This window comes from Musa acuminata, chromosome BXJ2-2, assembly GCF_036884655.1.
Source record: "Musa acuminata AAA Group cultivar baxijiao chromosome BXJ2-2, Cavendish_Baxijiao_AAA, whole genome shotgun sequence".
NCBI classification, from domain to species: domain Eukaryota; kingdom Viridiplantae; phylum Streptophyta; class Magnoliopsida; order Zingiberales; family Musaceae; genus Musa; species Musa acuminata.
In genome coordinates this window covers 33,053,597-33,069,445 of record NC_088339.1, presented here as the reverse complement: position 1 = coordinate 33,069,445, position 15,849 = coordinate 33,053,597, and the positions used below count along the sequence as shown (strand labels likewise).

The window sequence follows — 15,849 nt, the reverse complement described above, 5'->3', positions numbered from 1 at the left end:
TGACTACCACCTTTGGTCACTGATTCATTCTCTGCGGTTGTTAACTGAGAACGCACACTTGGTGTATTCTTTATTGCAATAAAAAAAAAGATCCTGGATGATTAGCTTAGAGATGGTTAACTGATTTAAGAATTGGGTTATGTTGGCTCTCAATTTAAGTAGTTTTAAGCTTTTGGGTTGTGGAAGTAATGTTCCATAATGTTATTTTGGTTCTGAATTGTGTTTCTCCCCTGTTCTTAGGAATGAGTTATGTTCCATAATGTTATTTTTGTGGTTCTGATTTGTTCTTCTCCCCTGTTCTTAGAAATGAGTTATGTGATTACATCTCCTCCTTCAAGTGGATGTATATGAGGTATTCAATGATTCTTAATCTTGGAATATGATAGCTATGAATGCTCAACTTTATGTTTGGGACTGTCCGAGAATCGAAGAGTTTCTGTTTCCAATGCCATGTTTTAAGAACTATGTTTTAGTTGATTTTTCAGAGAATTCAATGCCATGGAGCTCAGCATTCTTTGTTGTGTCTCTCTTGACTCCTCCGTTCTATTACACCACCAAAAAGTTCAAATTAGCTTTAATTGAGAGAAAACTACAGAACATCGAGAAAAAAGAACATCATATTGATTGATCGGTGCAAGAACATACCATTGTTTGGAGGCACGAATTGTACACGTCAATTGCCGACGACAGCGTGATCAGCATTCGATATATGCTGCTGCTGCTGCGCCTCGGCAGAGATTACGGTGGAGGTGGAGAGCGCTCCGCCGCCGTGTACTAGTTCCAACTCCTTTTGCCGGAGGAGCAGCAGCATGCGGTCGTTCTCGAGGCGGAGGCGCTCGTTGTCGAGCTTCATGCGCTCCATCTCCCTCTCCTTGTTGGAGCTGAAGCGGAGCCACTTGAAGCGCTGCCGCTCGAGCTTTAAGGCCCGGCCTTGGTACGCCACCCGCTGCTCCTCCAGCTCCGTTGCCTTCCTCCTCAGCCACTGCCGCTGCTGCTGCTCCCCTCCGCCGGACACCGCCATCATCTCGGAGCGCAGCTGCTGTATGGAGCTGGATGACGACAACGTCAGCGAGTGCGGCGGCGACGCCGACATCTGGGAGGAAGCCCTCTTGAGCCTCTTGGCACCCGCCGTGAATCCCTTACTGTCCTCGTCCTCCTCACCCTCCGCGTTCTTGGGCTGCTGCTGGTGATGGTGACAGTGGCGCTTATGGCCGTGACCCTCCATGCCGTCGTCCTCCTCCTCCTCCTCCTCCTCTTCCTCGTAATCGTCCTCGTCCTCGTCCTCCTCGCTGTCCACGTCGTCGTCATCGTCCGCCTCTTCCGCCATGCCCTCCTCTTCAGCGAAGGTTCCTCTTCCTCTGCTATCTCCGGGAAGCTTGGCCGGGGGCGCTGCGGCAGGCGGTGGGTGGTGGAAGCAGATCTGCTGCTGCTGATCTGGAGGATGTGGTGGCGGTATCTGCGGAGGGGGAGGGGCGGCGCAGGAGGAGGCTCCTCCGGCGTGGTGGTACGCGCACATCTCGCGGAAGAAGAGGTGCTTGGAATTGAGGAGCTTGCGGGCCTCCTCCTTGGCCTTGGGGTAGAGGTTGTCCATGGTGTCGAGGAGCGTCTGGTTCTCGACCACCCGGCAGGCCGTGCCCTTCCCCAGGAGGTCGTTCACCCGCTTGTACCGCTTGTTGAGGTCGTTGAACTTGTCCTCGCACTGCTGCGGCGACACGCAGAAGCCATTCTCCATCATGGCCCGCGACACCGACTTCCACTTTCCCTTCTTCTGCAACAACGCTGACGCGGCGGCCGCCGCCGCCGCCGACTTCTTGCCCTTGGCGAGCGCGACGTGGGCCTGCTGCTCCCCCTCCCCCGCGGCGCCGCCGTCGTCCCCCACGCGGTAGACCACCTTGATGAGGAGCCGGATCATGTTGTCGGTCCACTTCATCCGCTGCCACGGCGAGGGCGACGGAGACGGCTGCGACACCCCTCCGCGGCTAGCCTGCTCCTCCACGTCCTCCCCGTACCCGGCCTCCTCCTCGGAGCTCATGGCCGGCTGCTGCTGTTTCCCCCGGACGGCTTGGCCAAACGCCTGCACGTACTGGGCGTGCCTGTTGGCATACTGCGCCTGGTGGTCACCATCACCGCCCACCGGTGCCTGGAACGGCAACATGTAGTGCGCATGCAGCTGCTGCTGGTGATGAAGCATCTGTTGCTGTTTCTGTTGCGGGTGGATGGACATGTCCAACCCCATCAATCCTCCCGAGCTCATGCTGCTCGGTAGCATTCCTCCCGGAATGCCATTCCCTCCATCCATTCTCTCTCTCTCTCTCTCTCTCTCTCTCTCTCTGTGCTACGTGATAGATCTCTTTGCCACAGCTGCTATGCTCTACCTTTTCATGGGCCAGAAGGATATTGGACCACCAATATACAGCTGGTCTTCCTTCTCAGAAAGAAATGCGGCTAACGCAGCATCGCGACTTCTACGTCGCTGCTGCTATTCCTAACCCTCGCGACCGAAGACCTCGCATAAATTAATGGCGACGAAGAGTAAATAAGTGGATGAAAACCACGAGCAGGAATGCAATCCCGGGCGGTGCTGCCTCCACGGTTACCGTGGTGATTTCGGATGTCTCGTCCGCCTCTTCGCCTTCCTCCGGGGTGTGGAGACCTGTGGGTGCCGCCGGTTTTGGCTCGCCAAAGGGTACGTACGTAAGCGGTATTGCCTCCCTCAGAGAGAGAGAGAGAGAGAGAGAGAGGGGGGGGGTTGCATGTTTCCTGTGTTCCTGTGGGTAGAGGTAGTGCGGCTCGGTGGCACACGGACAGTATGCAGACTTAGCAGCCCCGCCATAACATAATCCGCAAGTTGACTTCCAAATCCGGAGAGCTGAAAGCATTTTATGAAAGAGGAGAGATGAAGAGAGAAGATGAGAAAGCTAAACGACTTCTACTCGTTGTCCGTTATTCTAATCTACGGTACACTGCATCATCATTGAAATGATAGCAGAAATGATGATGATGATGATGATGATGATAATAATAATATATTCTTTTGGATGATCTTTCGAAAAGAAATCAGATTTTGACTGTTTACAGATCAGATCCTCTATTTTCGCAAGGATAAAACTGCCACCACGAATAGCTAATCAATGTTAGAATACTATAACTTTAGTGAATCAAAATACTATAATTTTATGCAGCGGCTGTGAGTTACGGGCGAAAGATATTTGACCGAGTCAAACAAAAGGTGGGTCCAAAAAGGAAAACAGCCCATAGATTTGCCGGAGGCCGTGGCCGACGGACGGTAGTGGTTGTGGGAATCCACGTGTTTGTTGGTAGACACGTGCGTGCGAGGTGGATTTCTGCGTTGACCATTGTTTTTGTTTTATTCGGTGCCTCTTTATTTTCTTTTAAAGACGAGATTACCTCTACCTTCGGGTCATCGGAATCATCTCTATCTCATCACCCCACGCCATCGAAAGCGATGGGTTATCTCCACCGTCATCACGGACAAAACCATAAATAAGATATCGATATAATATTTATTATATTTTTATCATTCAATTTTGTTCATATCTTAAGTAGCATACAGCATATATATAGTAAATTTGATAGTTTTATTTTAATTAATTTTTTGATCGTTTTAAACATATAAACGTATATTGTATATAATCATCATCATATAAGATAAAATTATTCAGAAATAATTTATTTAGACATCATTTTTTAAGATTTTCTAATTCTATATAGTGGTATAAAATATCAACCAATACATCTTAAGCTATCCGGGTGACACATGATTGAATGAACATTTGAGTTAGTATGGTGGTTTATGTGAGTAGTATTATGTGAGTATTTACGAAGACTTTTGATCACCACCTTGGATCCTTTATTGAGCGATCATTTAAAGTTTGTAAATTTATTTGTAATTTACATTGTTCATAAAGTGTTTACTAAAATAATTACTTAAAGGATCATAAGAGGTTTCGGGAAGACTAAATCCAACATGCTTAGGTAAAACCAGTTAAATCCATAATAGTAAGATCCTTGTTGTCATCCTCAATGATTTCGTCCCTTTGCAAGGCCCCGTTACCTTTATGTTATCGCCACTATGAGGCCCCACTTAAGCTCTTACCAATTGTGCTCATGTCGCTAAGGCCCTCGTCTCAATTGCGATCGTTAACCTTGGTAAAGGGGAAAGAGGCCAGCGAGTGCGATGCGACTTTGGCAGCACGACGATAACGATGGATAAGGTAAGAGTGAGGGAGAGGGCCAAGATGGTGGTTGAGGGCATCGATCATGATGGAGGCAAAGTAAACAAGGGTGAGGGATTAGATAGTGTCACCTGCATGACAAAAGCAACAAGACTTTGCGACGAGGTAACCATTACATGATAAAGGTGATAAGTGGCGATAAGGAGTCACGATCGATGGGGCGAAGGTGGGGATAATGTATCTTTTTTAAATAAAAAATAAAAGGTACTATGCAAGAATAAAAAAAAAATGCTATGCAAGAAAAAGTGAAAACTTAAAAATTAAAAAAAATACTTATAATATAATTAAATTGATTTGATCTAATTATTGTTTGATGGTCAAATCAGTATTTATTTATTTTTATTTTTGATGTAAATTACTCGTTAAGAGCAAGTTTAAAGTCAAGACATATATTATGAACAAATTTTGGTACCAACAATTAGGAATATCCGAGTGAGATGTTTAATAGGTATTTATGGGATTTTTCATATCTAGTTTCAATTAAATGGAACTCATATATTATGAACAAATTTTGATACCGATAATTAGGAATATCCGAGTGAGATGTTTAATAGGTATTTATGGGAATTTTCATATATAGTTTCAATTAAATGGAACTCATATATTATGAGCAAATTTTGATACCGGTAATTAGGAATATCCAGTGAGATGTTTAATAGGTATTTATAGGATTTTTTATATCTAGTTTCAATTAAATGGAACTCATATATTATGAGCAAATTTTGGTACCAACAATTAGGAATATCCGAGTGAGATGTTTAATAGATATTTATGGGATTTTTCATTTTTAGTTTCAATTAAATGGAACTCATATATTGTGAGATACCGATAATTAGAAATATCCGTTTAATAGGTATTTATGGGATTTTCTATTTCTAGTTTCAATTAAATGAAACTCATATATTATGAGGAAATTTTGGCACAGGATATTAGGAATATCCGAGTGAGATGTTTAATAGATATTTATGAGATTTTTCATTTCTAGTTTTAATTAAATTGAACTCATATATTATGATATACTGACAATTTGGAATATTCAAGTGAGATGTTTAATAGTTATTTATGGAATTTTTTATTTCTAGTTTTAATTAAATGGAACTCATATATTATGAGCAAATTTTGGTACCGGAAATTAGGAATATCCGAGTGAGATGTTTAATAGATATTTATGGGATTTTCTATTTCTAGTTTAATTAAATGGAACTCATATATTATGAGATACTTACAATTAGGAATATCCGAGTGAGATGTTTAATAGGTATTTAAGGGATTTTTCATTTCTAGTTTCAATTAAATGGAACTCATATAAGCAAATTTTGGTACGGACAATTAGGAATATCCGAGTGAGTGAGATGTTTAATAGGTATTTATGAGATTTTTCATATCTAGTTTCAATTAAATGGAACTCATATATTATGAGCAAATTTTGATACCGGTAATTAGGAATATCCGAGTGAGATGTTTAATAGGTATTTATGGGATTTTTCATATCTAGTTTCAATTAAATGGAACTCATATATTATGAGCAAATTTTGGTACCAACAATTAGGAATATCCGAGTGAGATGTTTAATAGATATTTATGAAAATTTTCATTTCTAGTTTCAATTAAATGGAACTCATATATTATGAGATACCGACAATTATGAATATGAGATGTTTAATAGATATTTATGGGATTTTTCATTTCTAGTTTCAATTAAATGGAACTCGTATATTATGAGATACCGACAATTAGGAATATCCGAGTGAGATGTTTAATAGATATTTATGAGATTTTTCATTTCTAGTTTCAATTAAATGGAATTCATATATTATGAGCAAATTTTAGTACCGAAAATTAGGAATATCCGAGTGAGATATTTAATATATATTTATAGGATTTTTCATTTCTAGTTTCAATTAAATGGAACTCATATATTATATTATGAGATACCGATAATTAGAAATATCATGTTTAATAGGTATTTATGGGATTTTTCATTTCTAGTTTCAATTAAATGAAACTTATATATTAAGCAAATTTTGGTATCGAAAATTAGGAATATTTGAGTAAGATGTTTAATAGGTATTTATGAGATTTTTCATATCTAGTTTCAATTAAATGGAACGGAATCCTGCTAACAAATTACCCTAACATAATTATAACCTATGCCGTTTGACATACTCACGTAGTTAGCGTAATCTCGAAGTACAAAGCACAAACGGAGATATAAATAACTAACTGAGGTCGTATGTCCCGTACTTAGCATCAATTTCAAACTGAGGACGTTTGACATGAGATCCCTTTCCAATGACTTGATGGGATTTACGAGATAATGTCATCACTAACAAAGGTATTCATGCTTGTGTTTTCTTTTACCATAAATCAATACTCAAATTACCTCTTGGCTACGAAAGGAGAACACCGTGGTCTCTTCCTCGATGTTTGTAGAACTAATCATAACATTATTTATTGCATATAATTATAGGGTTGACAAAGTTGACCAATTGGATTGCACTCGATCATTTAAGTATTGATTTAATCGTATACCCTTTAATATAAACTTGACATGATGTAAATGCTTACTTAAACTATCAAATTAACAATAAAACAACAACAACAAAAATTAACAATCAAACCCAATATTTCATCCAACTCTTTTCATTGTGTATAATATAAAATTAATCCATAGTCGAACTCTCTTTTTAATATGCACACTTTCTACATAATTCATTTTGCTCATACACTAACTACTACAAGATGATAATTCCAGGAGTCACGATATGAAGAGTTTAAATCCTGTAAGCTTCAATTGGGAAGAAGTTTTTTTTTTTTAATATTGATTTAAATCCCTGATCCATATTTATATATAGAGCAAACTATCATAAACTCTTTGAAAAACTCTGTATTTGTGGCAGAAAAGGATCCCCACAGATACATAGTGAACTGATAACTTATTACCGTGGTTGCCGACCGAGCGCAAGATCAAAAGCAAGGCTTGCATTCTGCTTAAGCCTGCAAATTTTAGCCGATCTCGTGCAAAAAAGACCATGTTCATTGGCTTTTTATTTATCCTTCTTTTTGGACTCTCTCACTCCAAATATTGTTGACCCAATCCGAACATTTGTGCTGCCCATTTCAATCTGCAGAGATCCATAAACACATGTCATGCTCAGATACCGTAGTATGAGAATGGTCTAAACTCAGATATGATCCGACTTTTTGTAATGTACATGAGGCGGCTCAGTTTTGTTCCACAGGAAATTTCATATCAAAATGAATTAGTTAGGTTCTCTAGCACAACCAACACTATGTCCAAATTGCTAGTCTAAATCTGTAGGATATACTTTCAAACTTGTAATTACTTACAGCTTGCTCGAAGTCAGCAGACATCCCCATGGACAGCTCACACTGCTCCTCTGGTATTTCGAGCTCCTTACACACCTCAGCCCTGCAATTTGATAGTGTCTGATCTCAGACATGTAACCAAGAGTCAGATGAACAGGTGATGAACAGTGTGGATAAATTCCGGAATAGCAAGCTAAATTGAGAACAGTACCTTAAAGTTTTCTGGAGTAGACGAATAGTCCAACATGCCAATAGTCATTAGACCAGAGAAAATGAGATTTGGGCACCCAAGTTTCACGTGCCTCACGAGATTGACACAGCCTGATGGATCAACACCAAATTTTGCTGCCAAATAATGGAAGGTCTTTCAGTGAATAGATTACTAAACCACCATTTGAGTACAAAAGTCAGAAATAGAAGCAAAGAACAATCTTATTTGTCCATTTAATTGTCAAGGGTCCTGATATCATGAATTTTCTAAAAGTTTTGAACAATCAAGTTGGAGGTCCTTTGCATCATGATCCTCTACGTCGTCTGAACAACCAAATTGGATGCCCTTCACCCAGTCAGACACAACCTTAAAAATCTACATCAAAAAACTTCCATGAGGCTTCCAACATCTTGACATGTTCTGACATGCTAAAAAAGATGGAAAAATCAACCTTAGTTATTGTTCACTATGTTCAAGATAACTATTTCCTTTGGTGAGCAATAATGGATAACCAGAAACACAGAATCTTGCTTGAAGCTAAGATTGAAGATACTTCTGTGATGGAGATTGTTATTTGGGTGACCCAACACAGCTAATAAATAAATTGAATGTCAAAGGAACACTATAGCAATTGGATATCATCTGTTGTCAAATGATTAAGAGCTCCTATTTGAGTCAAAAAGGTCTGAAGATGATAGTAGAGTGTATATTATGAAGAAAACAAGGGTTAAAAAAGTCAATATAGTCAACCAAGTAACTTATAATATAAATAACCATAGAAAGTTAACAGAATTTGTACTGGTTGCAGTGTTATCGTCAAAGTTAGCATATTTACTGCTTACATTCTTCTCCACTAGTATTCACTTGCACCAACACCTTCAGAGGCTTCCTTCCCAAGCTAGCAACCACACGATCAACATGATTAGCAATCTGCCGATCAGATGGAAAGACACAATATTACATATAGCTAAAGATGATAGAGCTTTAACTTTATTGCTAAATTGCTGATAGTTCTGTTGGCAGAGATATAATATGGTGGTTGTGGGAAACATAAGAATGATTGAGACAAAATATTTGCTATAGGGTTCGAAGTTGAAGATAAATAGGTTTAAATCACAGTCAGGTATCACTATTGATTGTCATACAGTAAGTTAAATATAAGTTCTCCCCTAAAACCCCCACCAATACAAGGCACAACACATTCGTATAAGCTACCATGAATCATATATCAAAACACATGTAAAAGACTAGAAACAATGCATAATGTTAGCACATCATACATGATACATGATACATGATACATGATACATGATACATGATACATGATATATGCATTATGAACCATACATCACAGATATATTAGTCAACTTACAAATACACTACTTATTTATGATACAAGTGATATCCTATTAGTAACATGGTTACTACTACTAAAGGAATGACTGTTGCCAAGGGAGGTGGGTTCATGTCTGCAACATAACATGGTTGAATATTAATAACCACTGTTGTTGGTAAACATGCTACTGTTCAACTCCCTAGCATCATTCCAGACTTCACAGAGACCGCAATCAGATGGAGAAGAAATTTTATCATCCTCATCAAATTATTGTTCATTTATTGTGATGAACAAACTTTCTGATTGCAAGAATGATTCAGATGCTGTCAATAATTCTGCAAGAAATATACATAGATCTAGGCATCTAGCCTTAATTGAACAATAAGACATGATTGAAACGAGAAATTTTAGCCTTAATCTAAGCACACAAAAAGAAAATATTCTTAAACAAAAAGAAGTAATAAATGTGGTAACAAGATTCAGATTTGCCTTGGTTTGGAGAAAACCAACCTTCCTCTCAGGAAAGTTGTCCTGCAGCAAGAGAGAAAAGCTTTAAACTCATGCTGTTTGAGAAATCTGACGAAAAAAGAAGTAATTTGGAGAAAAATGAAGAAAGAGAGGAAAGAAACTATTGCTAGAGAAGAAGGCGAAAGCAGAAGGGGAGGAAAAAGTAGGAAAAGGGTGGAGAGGATACCGGCACGGCAATAGGTAAACCATTTGGTAGAACTCGGCATGATAACAGTCCTAAAACGTTATTCCCAACATAAAACCAAACTAAGAAAAAAAAGGGGGAATAAAGAGGGAATAAGATGAGAAGAGGAGGAAATGACATTGAGAATACTGACACCAAAATAGGTTACCATTCAGTACAATAGTGTATGTTAACAATACTGGCAATATGAAACCTAACTGAGCAAAATTGCTTGATCTACATGCTGGGCTTGTGATCAGATTTATAGTTACAAACTTAGATACGAGACATTGTGAACTAGATCTATCATTTGTCCTGTGTTCCCCGGGCTAGATATTGCTGCCTAATAATGTAATTTGGGATCTTGAGAATTGAGAATTGGATTTTAGTTGTGATTTTCTTCATTCAATGAAAAGTTGATTTCTGATGTAGGATGTTGGTTCTCTATGACAAAGGTAGTTGGTAGTTAAGAGTCATAGCAATTGCGGGTGGTCATTGGCAGTAAGTGCTATGTTGAAACCTATTATTCTCTCATCTTTGTATATTATCTATGCATGATCAGTATTTGTTAGTCTATATACATTACAAAAAAACGGTTGACTTTGCGTATAATTGCCATCTTGTTGTATTCTTTGCAAACTAAAAGATAAAGAAATCAAAACATATTTGCATCGTGAAAAGACTCATTTAAATTGCATCATCAAATGATACAAGAACAGTAAGTATAAATACAACAAATCTGATCCTTTAGGCAATTCTTAAACCCATAGAAGGCACATGGCACTCAGCTTAAAGATACGGTAATCCTTGATTATTTTTAAATTTTCTGTCTAGAAACAAGGCTAAGTAATCACCGAACAATCTTAGAACTTGAATTGGCTATATAAAAAAAGAAAAATTTGTTAAATTTGACTAATGTTAGCACACTCATCAGCCACATTTAAGAACGAATCATGAAACTGAAATTACCTTTACATCATCTACACTCTCAATCATATGAAGATTTGGGACACCAGCTGCATTATGGACAATGGTTATATCAAGAATTAACACAATTGACAACAGACAGGTATAGGATTTATCAAGCACAGAGTTAGCTTAAAAGAAGAAACATGTTTATTTTGACTAAACACAAAGTAACATAATACAGTATCATTTAGCATAAATCATATAGAAATTTCACAGATTTCCATCAAATGAATCAACCATGAGCTCACTGCATAAATGTTGGCATGTCAATCAGCTTTAATCACAAATTGGCATGACATGTGAATCCAAGAAATTAGTCCAGTCCACATTCCTCCATGCAAAATGGTCTTCCATATGGCCTATTCACAAGGAACAGAAATAACATTCTAAGAGATCATCACACAGACCATTTTGCTATGCTTACCAAAAACACGTTCTTGATGGGATAAAACAGTACAAAATGATATGGGTTCGTATCAGGTTGGTGCATAATTGGTATAGGTGGGGATATAGGTCAGGCACGAGACAATTATTTATGCCTTATTTTGGCCAGCCAGTCCAAGAGCCATTTAATTGCTTGGGTGGGGCTACTTACTTCATCCATATGCACCAGCCATCAGACATCATAGGAACTAATCCGATGCTCTCACGATGCAAGGTTTACAAAATATCATCACATAAGGTCAGCATTGAGAATATATCAGACATAATTTTTAACCAAATATTGGTGCTAATAGAATTTACGCTCCCCGATGGCAATTGATGTGGTTTTAGGTTTATTTGATGGGATCACATTTCTTCAAAAATTTGATAAATTGTCTATGAATCATTAGGTTAAGATGCATCACTTTTAATTGAAACATGTGTACTTAGTTGACTAATTGTCGTATACCATCTCTCATTGAGATACTATACTCATCATACATTATCATGGTCTTAGATAATGTGCGTGATCATAAGATATATCATAGATGATCCAAATTCATTCAGAATCCTCAAAAGCATGGTCTCACATTGATATCGCACCGTATAGGTTTAGCATGTGATATATCAAATCCGTGTTGATTTTGATAAATTCTCTTAGTTTAACTAAGAATATGCCTTTACATAGTTTAATGACAGCAAAAGATCCATATAGCCGATATTTAAATCATTACATCTTTATTGTTGTAGTATATCATATGTGACATACCAATCCTTATTGATTAGTATATTCACGTGAAAATTCTCTTTAGGAAGCTCCTGAACTCTTTTGTTTCTTTAGTAAAATCTTAAGTACTACTTTGTTTCTTTCTCATAGTTTGTTTTGTTAAAAGAAATTGGGTTTTTATATCTATATGTTTTGGAAGGTACTACTTGGTTCTTCTCGCCTTACCATAGATGAAAGGTAAAACGTGAGACATTTTACAACAATAATTCAATCAAAGAATTTTACTATTGAACTAGTGTTTAATGCAAAACAAACAAAAACAATAAGCAAGACAAAAATATGGTGGAATCATAAAATTAAATTTTTTGACAGTAGTACATCACCTATATTTGGAAAAAAAAATTCAGTAGTCAATATGAAAAAGAAGCTAAAGTCCAACTTAATGGAATGAACCAACCAAAGACTTAACAATGGTTTCTAGAAAAATACCAAGAAGGGATTTGACTTTGTTTCTTTGCAAGTTTCCAATGAAATGCCACTCAATGTCCACAGGAAGCTGAAAAGGCATGAAACCATTGTAATTTTCATGTCTGAAAATGACGTAACAGTTAATATTTACCAACAATAAAATGAGACTTTCTTTTATGTAAGCATGTGAATTTGCCTACTCTAAAACACTAGGAATATACATTTAAAAATATCTAATCGACATAAATAAGTGCAATAAGTAATCAGGTTGCATATCAACTGTTGAATAATCTGCCATTAAGTTAACATGGAAAAGCTAATGTTATCCTTATCTCGTATCATTTGTTAGAAATGCAGAATCTGCACAGAAGTTATTGGTAATTGGTCTTCAACAAATAATAAGTAATTATAGAATGTGCAACACAAGTTATAAGAATGTTTCTCCTCAAGGAACCATCATGTGTGAATATAAGCAACTGCATCAAAGAATCTATTAATCAAACTAAGTGCTCATCTGGGCTGTATTGAACATGGTGTTACAATAACTAAATCATTTTAGGTATGCAACTTTGTAGCTAGAGTTAGAATAATCATCATGAACAACTAATCATGGCTTGTATTATCTCTTTATGTGGTTCTGTGTTACCATGTGAAAGTGTACGATAGATAACTGCTGGGCTTCACCATTATGAGTAAAGTTAGTTGTGGCCTCAATCACACCATCCTAGTGATGCAACTTATACAACAAAGTTACATCACATTTTGAGATTAGAAAAATGCTGCATCAAATTCTTGACATTGTTCCGTCCATTATACTGGGACCGCTACATTATTTATGCTTTCCCTTTCAACTGTGAGGTCACAGATCAAGTTTCTCTTGACCTGGCAAATACTTGTTAGATAAAGACCGGCGACCAAAGGTCAAATCAGACAGATGTAATAATTCATCAAATTCTAGCATTTTCAAGCTTCCATGATCCTTGGCTGCAAAGAATGGTGCTTTGCTCATAGGATATCTTCGGATATTCTATGATCAAACAATGTCACTACAAAATTTTCTGCACATCCACTAACTTCTCTTGCTCTTTCCCTACCTCAATGATTCCATGAGCTACAAATTTAAGTTCTCTTCCTTGTTCCAGACGGTTTAGGTATTCAACCAACCATGCATAGAATAATTAAAACTCACTGCTAATCCATCAAAATTCACATATTTCTATCGATGTACGAATATGGACCACCTTTTCTTCAGTCATCATGCTTTTCTTACATTCTATCTCCAAATGGATGATATCGGACCAACTGTCTACCATCCTACTCTAGTACTGTTCTCGGCCTTCACAAAACATAATCTCGATAGATAGAGTTAGATATTTGAAAGCATACAATGATTAGAACTTTAATCAAGATATTGGAAGGATGAAATAAATTAACATCACGCACTTAGGGTTTCGATCTTATTCTAACCACACAATCCGTTATCCACACTGACGTCTTGAGACTTCCGAACATTCGATCGAAGCTCGCCAATACTAGCCGATCTTTATCAGACAGATTCAAGGATCTAAATCCACGGCGGCGACTAAGAAGAGAAGAGAGTGGCGGAACCTGAGGGGCTTTCTCGACGATCTCCTGGACGTAATTCTCGCCGAAGCAGCGGTGGCCGGCGTCGTAGACCTGACGTAGGAGGGATGCGGGCTTCGTCTTGCTGACGGCCACCACTCTGACCTGCTCCGGCGACCTGCCGGACCGCTCGGCTGCCTGATGGACCCGGGAGAGCACCGAGCGGAAGGCCGCGGCGGCCGAGCCTTCCACGGCTGGAGCAGACATGACGTCCGGGCCGCCTGCGCACAAAGGATTCCCTACCTGCGCCGTAGCAGTGGGCGGTCCGATGGCTCGCCTCCAAGGAACGAGACGACACAGCGCAGCGGCCACAGAGTCGATCCGCGCAGCGGCCACATCGGGATGCTTCCGGAACAGGTTTGGGGCCCTTTATAACCGAGTACCAAAAATATATATAATATTCGATGTAATTATTTTTTAAAATTTCTTTAAAAAAAAATACAGACGAAAATAATTTCGATGATGCATTTTAATGTGAGACGAATAACATTTTAGGTGATTTCTTTGTTTTTGTTAATAAATCAGAGCTGATGCTGTGACAGAAAAGAAAGAAAAAAAATTTTCAATTCATGAAAATATAAAAATGATGGGAAATATAAAAATTTTAAGTCTAAGAGACGGCTCGAGTCGATTATCGAACTACCTCCTCTATAAAATATTCATAAGAATATTCTCGAAAGTCTAAGGATAGCACGGGACAGTTATAAATTGACTCCCCTATGGAATATTCTCGAGAGTCCATGGGACAACTCGGGCTAATTACAAATCGCCTCTCTTGTAAAATCTTTAAGATATTCCATCTCCTCTAATCTGTATAAAAACACACCCTTAACTCTAGGTAAGGGATATAAAGAACTTAAAGTTATAGAAGTGAACCTAAATACTAACTTAAGTATTGGAGGGATCGACTTAGGAAGCCTCTCCCTACTCTAGTCTTCGTGGAGGTAACAAGTCAGGAAAAGATGCTTTCAATTTCGAACGATTTTGTGTGTACGGATCAAGGCCATGTCGTGCTGACAAAGATATTAACGATATTTTCCCCTAACATTTTGGTTCGAAACTATCTACTTGTCCCTGTCGATGCATTCTTGAATCTTACCTAGTAAGTGTAAGCACTAGCAGGGATAATGTAGATCGTTAGCCTACTTCTACCTCGGCTAGCCCAATAAGCGATGCTATCACCTTAGCCACCTTCGACAGCTCGACAACCAATAGCATCCAACGTTCGTTGGGGTCCCCCACCCAATGAGTTGCCAGCATCTTAGAGGTATCTAAGGCCCATCGAACCACCGACCGAGGAAGTGCCCTACTCCCTGACCATAGAGTTCAATAGACCATTCCACCACCGCTCTACTGTACTCGAATCCGAGACCCACTCGGTCGATTTAACGGACAACTCTCTTAGGATCCAACTATAGCAAATGAACTAGTACTTAGAAGAGATGCACCGAGACTTTCATCAATCTAAGGGTGATGGGCAAGTCAACCCCACCTCGAGTCTGTCACTATGTTTCCAGGATATTAAGGAGTCGATCCCAACAAACTTTCACCTTTCATCATTGGAAGCTTTTGACGGCACTGCTAACCCACTAGAGCACGCCGTCACCTTCTGGACTCATATGCCACTATATGGCACTTTGAATGTCCTAATGTGCCATGCTTTCCTGACCATCTTAAAAGGCCCGACAAGAGAGTGGTATGCTCATTTAAACTCGCTCTCTGTTAGATTTTTTGCTCAACTAACAAAAGAGTTCAAGCTTTACATCATCGAGAATGTGTGCCTAAGGTCGTCGACGATGATGCTTTTATTGATTA

General features: G+C 38.8%; 2 protein-coding genes across 4 annotated transcripts; both read right to left on the bottom strand.

Annotated features, from left to right (window-relative positions):
- Nucleotides 1–599: 599 nt before the first annotated feature.
- LOC135584529 (uncharacterized) lies at nt 600–2,479 on the bottom strand. Its single transcript, XM_065097036.1, has one exon. It carries the CDS (start codon nt 2,297–2,299, stop codon nt 674–676), a length of 1,626 nt encoding a protein of 541 aa, XP_064953108.1. The 5' UTR covers nt 2,300–2,479; the 3' UTR covers nt 600–673.
- Nucleotides 2,480–6,864: 4,385 nt separating this feature from the next.
- On the bottom strand, nt 6,865–14,383 carry LOC135606176 (uncharacterized). 3 transcript variants are annotated; one of them, XM_065097033.1, is made up of 8 exons: nt 14,020–14,383; nt 12,433–12,499; nt 10,794–10,840; nt 9,623–9,664; nt 8,640–8,727; nt 7,798–7,931; nt 7,608–7,706; nt 6,865–7,381 (listed from the first exon to the last, which is right to left on the bottom strand). In XM_065097033.1, the coding sequence occupies exons 1-8, from the start codon at nt 14,239–14,241 to the stop codon at nt 7,304–7,306; spliced, it is 777 nt and encodes a 258-aa protein (XP_064953105.1). In that variant the 5' UTR covers nt 14,242–14,383; the 3' UTR covers nt 6,865–7,303. The 3 variants fall into 3 exon arrangements, with proteins under 3 accessions (XP_064953105.1, XP_064953106.1, XP_064953107.1); XM_065097034.1 differs by having other exon boundaries at nt 9,644–9,664; XM_065097035.1 differs by lacking the exon at nt 9,623–9,664.
- Nucleotides 14,384–15,849: the final 1,466 nt, after the last annotated feature.